Source organism: Elaeis guineensis, chromosome 2 (genome assembly GCF_000442705.2).
Source record: "Elaeis guineensis isolate ETL-2024a chromosome 2, EG11, whole genome shotgun sequence".
NCBI lineage: Eukaryota > Viridiplantae > Streptophyta > Magnoliopsida > Arecales > Arecaceae > Elaeis > Elaeis guineensis.
The window spans coordinates 104,287,479-104,297,949 of NC_025994.2; the positions used below are offsets into that span (position 1 = coordinate 104,287,479).

Below are 10,471 nucleotides of genomic sequence, written 5' to 3' on the forward strand. Positions count from 1 at the left end.
TTATTCAATTATGACAATGAAAGAAGTTTTAACTTATTGTTACGACATCAGACGTCCGAGCACTTCCACTTCCATTGTCTTGAAATTTCCTACCAAGCATGATGCGCAATGTACCTTACACTAAGGAATATGAAAGTGCACTTAAAGGTTCCCTCTATGGGAAATATTATCACTTAGTGCAAGAAAATCATGGAGAGTGAAGGCATTGCTAGAGCTAGGATGTAAATCAGCCAGTCAATTCTTTCCCTTTGGCTGATGACTATACAAGAATGACCTGACCATACTTTGTTCGTGAAGGATTAGGAGCTTTTAGTGTGTATAACAAGATCAAAAACCTAGTAGAGAAACAGAGTGGCCACTACATTTGTGTGGAAAAGTCAGAGGACAAGAACCTCTTGATACTTCTGCACAAATTTGAATTTTAGAAAGAAAAGTATGAAAATTAACAAAGGGTTAGAAGCTTTTAGTCTGTATAACAAAATCAAAAACCTAGTAGAGAAATAAATTGGCCACGACAATAGTGTTCAGAAGTGAGAGGAAAAGAACCTTTGACACTTTTGCACAATTTGAATTTTAGAAAGAAAAGTATGAAACTATTGGAAATGGCAAGATTTTGCTAAACGCGTGACTACCAAAGATGGTCCGACAGAACAGTATATCTGCTAAAATAGTGTCCAACAAAGCCAATGCAAAGTGCAACCTTCCACTAAATTTAGAAGTGGGGCATAATCCCTATGTCAAATAAATTGAATTCTTTGGTTGCAGACGTAGTGCATATATTCCAACACCGAAGAAACATAAACTATAAGACAAGATACAGCACGCAATCCAATCATCTAAAGGTTCGTGATGAGCTGAATTGTTTAGTTTGGGGAAAAGACAATGTGGAATAGCTTTGAAGAAAAAAATATTAGAGTAAAACATCATTTTACTTGAGAAGTAGTATATAGCTAGAAGCTTAAAGCATACGATGAAAAAGAAGGATGATTAGACACATTGATAGGATTTGCTTGAATTTATGGATGATATGTAGAGTACTTGAAGTAAACAATTTACGTTCGACTTCAGTATCTTTTTATGGGGATTAAAGAAGCAAAAGATCATTGCCTTCTCATCAGTTGAAGGATAGTATGTAGTAAGAGCATTGGGTACCTCATCTCAAGCAATATAATTTGAATGATAATAGAAGAAATATAGATGTAACTAAAAAAAAGCGTATTCAAGTCCTCTTCCTACTGTAACAGCAAGTCAAAGTTAGCAATACCAATACCAAATAATCTAGTATTTTGTACAGTAGAACAAAAAATTTTATAGTAAAGAATAACTTAATAGGAGAAATAAAAAAAGAAAGGAAACATCGAGCTCAAATACTACAAGAATAAGAAATAAGCCGGAGATATTTTAAAATAGATGCTACCAAGAGTAAAACTCAAATTAATTCATAGCATCCTTGTGGTTTCAAACAATTGTTTTAGCAAGAATGTTGATAATTTATGATGTATGAAGACAATGCAATGAAAAAATGAAAAAAATCTTCGAGAGCATGTTTGGGGTTTAGAAAGATGGATCACAAGATAGTGCTAAGAAATATTGCACTTGGGAAGACAAAGCAAAAAGGGAAATTCATTGAAATATTTTGCTAAAAATCTAATTGTTAATGTGGTTTGAATTTTGGATATTTTTTATGGGTTCGAACTATGATCCGATCCGAAAAGTCCGCGTTGTGACCTGAATAAAATTTTTTGAGAGGTCTGTGGTAGTAGCGGATCAGTATAAATATTGTACTTTCTGCCAATCTCGGCAGTTTTGTGTGAGAGGTTTGAGAAATCAAATTGCGGCTAGGGTTTGGAGAGTTCTGAGTGATTGTATCTTTTTTTCATCATAGTGAAATTTTTCTCTCGTGTCTTGCCCGTGAACGTAGGCTTTTCAACCGAACCACGTAAATTTTGTGTCCGTTTTTTCTTTTCTTCTCTATTCTATGTGATTGTACAAATCTATGTGTGCTTTATTTTTGTGCTTGCTGTAATCTAATAAAGGAAGCCTACATATAGTATTCTAAGATGACGTTTTGAAAAAATATTGTATAAAATGGGTGTCCCATGGGACTCCAGCCATTACGGGTTTGGGGCGGGTTAAAAAAAAATTCAACCTTACCCCATACATGGAGAGACTGTTTGTATATATTGAATCTGTAACAGTTAGATCAGAATGGAGCAACCTTGTTATTGTTCCATGACCCACCCTCTACATGAAATTTTATAATTACTAAAAATAATAATAGTGTATATTATTGAAAATAATGGGAAAGGAAGATTTTTATCATTGTCCTCTCACAAAGAGATGTTTAGATGAGCTTTTGAAGATGGCTATAAACACCGGCAAAGTAGCTTGAGAGAAGTGCTCCAAATAAAGCAACCATTCTTCCAAAGATACTTTCATTCTTGTTCTTAGCTCTACTTTCTACCACTCCCATTTATAACACAACATATATTCAGTCATATTGTCAGTTCAATCGGATTGGGTTAGATTATGGTATATTTTTAGTGTAGATGCAGTTATAAGGATCTGATCCAACCGATTCATGATATAACAATATAGAGTTTTTAGATTAATTGCAACTGACAAAGAAGCAAGGGTAGAGAAATAAAGCCTTATTTGAGGTAAACCATAACAAGCCTTCTCTTTAAAAGAGAACTTCATAATTAGCTACCCAACTGCATACGGTTGAATGACACAGCTAACAACTCAGTTTTACAAAGATTTAAAGATTCTTGTCCAATATGTTATATACAGTCAGCATGATTCATACAACATATAATACCTACCTCAGACCTTTATCAGTGTCACAAAGAAATTCTTTAGAATTTCAGTTTTCTAACTTAGCGTATTTTATGTGAGGCAAAAATGTTAATGCATGATTGAAATATTACGAAGGGGAAAACTATTAGGATGGAAGACAATTAGATCATCTGCTGAATTTTCATCAACCAACCTTCTGATCACTGAGACACGAGAAATAATGCTTCCTTCCATATCACTTTGAATTTATTTATATATAACTTAGGATGCAATACTTCCTTCATATACTATGTAATCAACATCTTGATGAACTTGAGCACCATGAATTTTTTTTCCACTGTCAGAATTCTTTCAAGGCTTCAAGAACAACATACCTTCTGTTCATAACTAGGATCACTAGTACTCTACATCATTTTTCATTATTAATTAGACAAACATATCAAACCATATATATATATAGATAAGCAAAATAAAACATACTGAAGATATGTCCTCGATACTAAATCAAAATCAAGATAGAAGATCAAGTTCCAATAGTCTTATTATTTTCCTTACGCCAGATACCTGTCAAATAGAAATTAATCTTGAGGAATCTTCCTGCATCACAAACACCACTGCAATACAAACTTAGACAAATTCTTTACCAACGCGACTCAGAAACCTTGTATCGATCAGCAGAAACGGTCTCTGGCAACAAGAAACCAGGAGAGAGTGACTGCAAAAATATCAATAACAACCACATGATCAGTTCTCCACTTTGCAAAGACCAGGCAAACAGAATCATAAGAACCTCACGTTGAGACGATTCTGGACGGAGCTCTTATGCTTCCGTTTGGGCCGTCGGGGTGGTTTGGAGCCAGTCATGACGATGAAGTCCTCCTCGATCTCATCCTTGGATAGCGCAACATGGAGCTCTGCTCTCGTCTTTTTCTTGTCGTTTTTGTCCTTCTCCTCAGCTCCTTGACCTCTTGGCCGCAGTATCCTCCCCGTGGTAGTCCTCGTCCGGAGATCGGACGGCTTCTTTCCATCTTCTTCCTTCTCAATTTCTTCTTTCTCATCATCTGGTCGATTCATGGTGTGATCAGATGGCCGGAGACGAGGGGGGACAATGATTTGCCTTCAGCGTCGCCGGAGTGGTCAGTGGCGGTCCAAGCGAGCGAGGGTGAGTGGGAGGGGTACTTATGTCGGATAATCTCTCCTGGATTTTCCGAATCTTTGCACCGCAGCACCATATCTGTTATATCGGCGGGTCGCCAATCCGGAGACAACAAAAAATAAATAGCCCGAGGTTTTTGCGTTGATAAGTAGGAAGAGTTAGGGTAATAGCAACTCGCAGAATTAATTGGAAACTTATCTTTTCCTGTCCTAGATTTTTTTTTTTTTTTAAATGCATGAAACACACTTGTTCAAAGCAAAGGACTATTGGCTGCAATTTTTTTTTAAAGGAAAAAGAATGGCTGCTATTATATTATTAGGGATAACAGTCTTGATTCAAAGGATATTGTTTCCCCGTTTGTATTCCTTGTGATTTTGGAGCCTCGGGCATTCTTTTCCTACACTTCTATCTTCAAGCAAAGGGCGCATTTTCCTTTTGTAACACTGCCTTCATTTCTCATGAAGGCGTCAAAATTTACTTCTGGAAAGACCCTTGGATCCGATCAAATTGTACTCTACAAACCTCCTTTCCCAGTTCTTTTGCTTTGAGCATCAAATGCCAACATCACCATTTAGCAAGTGTTCCACGTACTTCACCTCCATCCTTAATCTATTCATCAAGGCCTGCAACAATATCCCGAGCCAACGTGACATCCTTTCTGCAAAACTACAGTCATTCACAACAACCTGATTACATTAGATTGATGTAGGTTGTCAATGAATGGAACCTTCTCGGTTCTCTCTTATTTCAGTTTCCTGAACCTACGAACAAGGATGTGTCGTTGGGCCAGAAGAATTTGGACAACACCCTCTATCTCAGAAGGTCATCGCCTTCTCATGGCTAGCCGTCAAGATTGGATCTTTATTGCCAATAACCTTGTCAAAAGCAAGTGGAATACGAGTGCGATTTGTCCCGTCTCCAATAAAGAAAAAGAAACAGCTCCATGCATCTTGCTCTCTTGCCGCTTCGTAGCGTATATGTGGCACTTCTCTCATCTTAAGCTCAGCAGATTGTATGTTTCAATCTCACCATCTATTTGGATGGATTGGGATGGATATCACCTCCCCCAGCCGGTCAAACCAGGTTGTATAGCCCTCACACAATGCGTAATATATATTGTTTTTAAACAACACGATCTTAAATAACAGCATATCTTTAAAAAGCTTCAGCTAATGCAATGTGACCTGCTCAAGTTTCATTTGATCAGCTGCCTTAAAACTCTCCATTTAGTTAATCTTCTCTTGTTTAATCCTTCTCTCTTTTTCTTCTGATCATTTTGTTTTCGTCTTTCTTTTGTTTGTATTCACCTTCTATTCCATTTGCTTAATGAAATCTAAGGTGGGTTTACTGCCCTTCTCTTCCCTTAAAAAAACGTATGCAACTTTTTTCTCCTTTACGTGTTCAGTGTCCCTCGTAAAATCACATGAACAGCGTTGAAGTTGGACACTGATCGTGATGACCGGTCGATCGTGGAAGAGCTTGCTTTATCTACTAGTAAACAAGATACGAGCACATATATTCTACAAGGAGAGTGTTGGGCTTTTTTTGGGGTTCGTTGAATTTGACTATGAATAAAATATTATTTGATTGACAAACAAAATTTTATTATATAACAATAATCAACATGCGTACTTTCATATCTTAACCAACTTATCTCTAACAAATTTATTTCCCTTTATCTCCCTCTCCCTCTCCCTCTCCCTCTCCAGCGACTTGATCCAATTGCCGATATACAGTGGTTGAAACGATTGCCACAAATGTGGCACTCCAAGTTGCAACAGTAATGACCGATCAAGGTGTGAGCAAGCCTTGAAATTAAGACCATATCCAATAATGCAATCCATCGTCTAAAAAAAAATTCATGGAAGCAATGCTACAAGCAACCTGCTAACAATTATCAAAGCCATATCACACAACCATCATATAGTAAACAGCAATGAGCTTGCAAAGAATTTGTGAACAGTTACCAAAACCAAATATTGACTAACAAGGTGCGACCAAAAAAAAAAAAAAAAATCCACCATAGATGAGAAAAGTTTGATCTTGTCCCCAGCCAATCCGCCATTTCCATCATCCATATAGCAATTTGTGTATCATAAATTTGTGAAATAGTATGGAACAAATGACAAGCAGGAAGAAAGAACAACAACCAATAACTAATTAACAGCAACTAACAACTTGCAATCTGCCAGTAATAATTGATTATTTACAACCAGAATCGATCAGATTCTCAGTACCAACTGATGTTCAAATAATTCGATTTGCAACCAACACACAGAAAAACCATCAATCAACTTTTTAGCCTCAACATATATACAAACAAGCTGATATACAATCATCTGCCAACAATCAAAGCCCTTCTCAATATAGCAAAATCTACCAACGTAATTAACTGATATAAAACAAGATGATCATGTTAACACATATTATCAGCATTAATTCCACATATAACAATTAATCCCACTAGCAAACATACAAGGGCTAAAACAAAGCCTTTAATAGTAGCAAAACATGGTATTATGAGAACAAGGCACCAAGCCAAGTATGAAAGACATCCATGTGATCATAGACGATCATTGGCTCAGAGTTTGAGGGCTTTAGCTTGTGCTATTGAAAGCCATGGAAAAAGAACCACATGCATAAATTCCTCTAAAGGGCAAATTCCTGAAGCTACTCCATTAATCATCATCGGCTTAGATATAATTTGGTTGTTACTATAATGTTACCAACTTGTATTGGGTGGATGTCTGGCCAGAACACCACCTCTCAAGATCTTTTCAGTATCATGCAATACGACAGGAAAAAAGAAGAAATAAAATAAAAACAATCAAAATACGTGGATCAGCCACAAAAGGACTCGCCTCTATGGGACATGCAAACTTCACTATGAAAAAAAAAATTTACAAGAGAAGACTTCACTCTCAACCCTTGTACACCCAATTCTCTCTCACTAGAAGTTTTCCTCTCAAAAACTCTCTCTTGGAAGACCCCCTGAACCCCTGAAACGATCGGCGTCCGCTGTCCAGGAGCCTCCTGCTCCTTTTCCCTCAGCAATATGCGCTCTTATTTCTCTCCTCACGGATTCCGTACGGCGTCCACGATAAAAACCAGACCACCTCCCTTCTCTGTTGAGGCACAGGCCTTTTAAAGGCCTTAAACAAGGATTTAAACCTAATTAGATTAGGTTTAGGTCTCCTAAACAAGCCAAATCAAGCCCTTGAACCGTCGGATTAAGACTAAAAACTTTCTGGGCCGTCCGATCGTGATCGGTCCACAAAATAGTATCGTGGACCGCGAAAAACGCATGGAAAATGCCTACGCGGTCCACGCGGTCCGCCATGGACTGCCCGGTCCATGGTGGATCGGGGTACAGGGCCTAGGCAAGGTGCCTGGGCCTAGGCCGGCCTGCGCGTGCTGGCCCCACGCACGGGGTGGGCCGCACGCCCGGTTGGGCTGCCCGCCCACCTGGGCCGCACGCCTGGGTCGCGCATCCCGCGTGTTGGCCCCGCCTGGGCCGCGCGCTGCCGCCGGAGTCCTCCGCCGCCTCGGATCTTGTGCCGACTTCAAAAGCTCGTATCTCCTCCATTCGAGCTCCATTTGGGGTGATCTTGATCTCGTTGGACTCCATTTTTCGCTGTGAACCTCGTTGTGGGCTCAATATGGGCTGAATCTCGAGATGTCAAATCCTAACAAGTTGGATGTCATCCAACTTGTGTCCACCATGTTGGCTGCTGATTCAACAACAAAGTCCCATAGTTAGACCTGTACAATGAGCAATTTGACTGATTGGGATCGAGGTCATCATCAACAAGCAGCGAAGCACTAGGAGAGCCAAAAAGATTGCCAATGGGAGTAGCGAGGCATAACAATAGTCAAATAGATCATGGGGCGACTACAAGGTGCGGTGAGGGAGGCAGTTGGGGTTGAGGCAAGGGTTTAAAGGGGGAAGGGTCAAGAGTTGGTGGTCTGAATCACTTGAGGATAGTGAAACAAAGAGCCAAAGGCAAGTGGATTAGAGGGTACATCCACTTGCAAGGACTTCAGCACTCGTCAGGTCTCAACTCATGAAAAATGAGAATATAGACAAAAATTCAAAAGGTGGTCGTGGGAGTAGCTTCAAAAAATTATTTGTTGAATCAGATCCACCACGTTATTTTTAGACCTATTTAACCAAGGCTTGACATGTTGTAGATTTGGTGTGAGTAAAAATAAAAAAATCACCATGGTCTCAATGCTATGTGATATTGCTGGCCGAGGATGGGGTCATCAAGGTCCTTAACTTGGAGTAGGGTGGGGCCTTCACCTTCAATAGCTGTCGACAACAAGCTCAAGGCCCTCTGAGAGAGATGGTGCTCTCTTTAATCTCTTCACCCTTTTTCTGTCAATGGCGTCTTTCTTTTTTTACTTGTTTATTTTTTTTTCTTTGGTCCTCTCCACTGTTTGCCTTATACTCTTTAATCTTTATTAGCTTGCTTTCTAGTTTCGCTTGAATCAATGCAATGCATTGTTATTAATCAAATCTAATCGTCTATTTTTGGATGCTTGGATGGTATTTTATTTATTCTTGATTACTATTCATTAGATATTTAATATACTAGTTACTATTTGCTTGATTTTTAATACATTGGTTATTAGGCTCCAGAGGATAGTAACAAAGTAAGAAGATAGTCATCTATGCTCATAGTTAAAATAATATGTATAAAGCTAGTTTGTTGGGAATCCATCATGGCTTCTGTTAAAAAGCTTCACAATGGATTATGTTTTCTCGATTTCATCAATAATTTTTTTTCTCGCATCAAATGTGCAATATGTCGAGCTTTGATTGAACTGATTCAAAAATAATATGGTGGACCTAGTTCAATAAATAATTTTTTAGTGACTTTTCTCTTGGAAATAACTTTTGGGAGGCCACTTTTACATCCAAACAACTGGACTCCTTGGGAGTCATTGGAAAAAAAATGATGGGAACTCACTTTTCAGTCAAATCAAATAGACCGTAGTCAACCTCTTTTGCAGATTTAGTATCTCTGATGGTCCATGTATTTGAGGCTCTTTCTAAACCCTAACCCCTCATTACCATCATCTAATCTTGACCATTCAAAAAAATATATTTTGAAGAAACACACCCTCCATAAATCTTAGCCGTATATCCATCTCAATGATCCTTTCCTCTTCCCTCCTAGACAACAACTAATTTCTACAATAAGACCACTCGTACTCACTCCTAGCCCTTAAATCTTAGAACTTTCTATGAAGAAATACAACCTCCCTTAATCTTCACTATGTAGTCTAAACTATCTCTCCAATCAATTTCCTCATCCCTAGCCAATCACCATAGCCCATTTTGGTTAAGATTAGATATAGGGCACCCCTTAGAGTAATCAATCCCAGTCTTTTATCTCTTCATTCTTCCACTATAAGTAGTCCCTAATACTAGTCAAATGAGGAGGGCAAATATCAAGAAATATAGCAAGCATTAGAAAAGACTTTGTCAAAACCCTAGCCTTTACTCTATTTCATGACTTCTCTCTACCTCCAAGAAGCCACAAGCCCTAGCCCTATTTCATCATCCTAGCCAAGTCCTAGTAACAGAAGCGAGAAGGAAGACCTTTTCAATCCTTTGGCAGGCCTATCTAAGTGCAGATTCAATACCAAGGGGATAAAGAGAGAGAGAGAGAGAGAGTTACATCAAAAGTATTGGAGCACTACATCACATCTTCAACCTCCCTCCTCTAGTATTCTTTTCTTTTTTCTCTTTTTTCTTTTTCTTTTGAACCTTTTTACATTGCCTTCACAATAATATACAATACGAGTAGAGAGCTTATCTTACCTTTGGGAACTTTACCTTGGACGTGTAATAAGATGGGACATACTAATCTAAATTTTAATAGCTAACAAGTCTCATTTCTAATCTTACTTAGTTTCTTTAATAAAATGAAGACAACAACTTCTAGAGATAGCCTATTCCTTCCCTCTTTTTTCCAATTGAAAACCTGTAGGCTGCAGCTTATTAATCCCAAATCATTTTTTTTATAATTGAAAATAAACAATATTTATGTCATTCTTACTTAAAATCATTTGTGTAAACTCTCTTCATCTCCTCTCAATTGTGTATCGCATGTTCCTGGTTGCTAGTTTATTTCAAAAGAGTAAATACAAGTAATGTAAATCCAAAAAAGATAAAGCCAGAATGAACATAATTTGCGTATACCCAAATTTCAGGACATTAGATACAAAGAAACTTGGGGTGAAGCCATATATTCATAAACTGAAGCTACATCCTCTCTAAGCTGTATAATATGGAACGGATGAATTAAGTGAAACTTAGATTTTATGTCATGTTATATTTTATGTTTCAGCCATTATGGATAAGATTTATAATTTTAATCAGAGGTGACGCAAATCTGGACCAACCGTTTTTTGATTTAGAATTGCATAAAATTATAATCGAATATTTCATTCATGGCTCTCATTTTTGTTCAAGAAGAATATTTGTTTCAGCGAAAAGAATTGTAT

General features: G+C 37.9%; 1 protein-coding gene across 1 annotated transcript; it reads right to left on the bottom strand.

Annotated features, from left to right (window-relative positions):
* Positions 1 to 3,377: 3,377 nt before the first annotated feature.
* On the bottom strand, positions 3,378 to 4,031 carry LOC105049166 (uncharacterized). Its single transcript, XM_010928739.2, has 4 exons — positions 3,941 to 4,031; positions 3,595 to 3,896; positions 3,444 to 3,514; positions 3,378 to 3,396 (listed from the first exon to the last, which is right to left on the bottom strand). The coding sequence occupies exons 1-4, from the start codon at positions 4,029 to 4,031 to the stop codon at positions 3,378 to 3,380; spliced, it is 483 nt and encodes a 160-aa protein (XP_010927041.2).
* Positions 4,032 to 10,471: the final 6,440 nt, after the last annotated feature.

Coding starts and splice junctions, on each gene's coding strand:
- LOC105049166 (XM_010928739.2), bottom strand. CDS start 4,031: ATGGTGCTGCGGTGCAAAGATTCGGAAAATCCAGGAGAGATTATCCGA. Junction 3,897..3,940: donor CTCGCTCGCTTGGACCGCCA/CTGACCACTCCG, acceptor TTGTCCCCCCTC/GTCTCCGGCCATCTGATCAC. Junction 3,515..3,594: donor CCGTCCAGAATCGTCTCAAC/GTGAGGTTCTTA, acceptor ATATTTTTGCAG/TCACTCTCTCCTGGTTTCTT.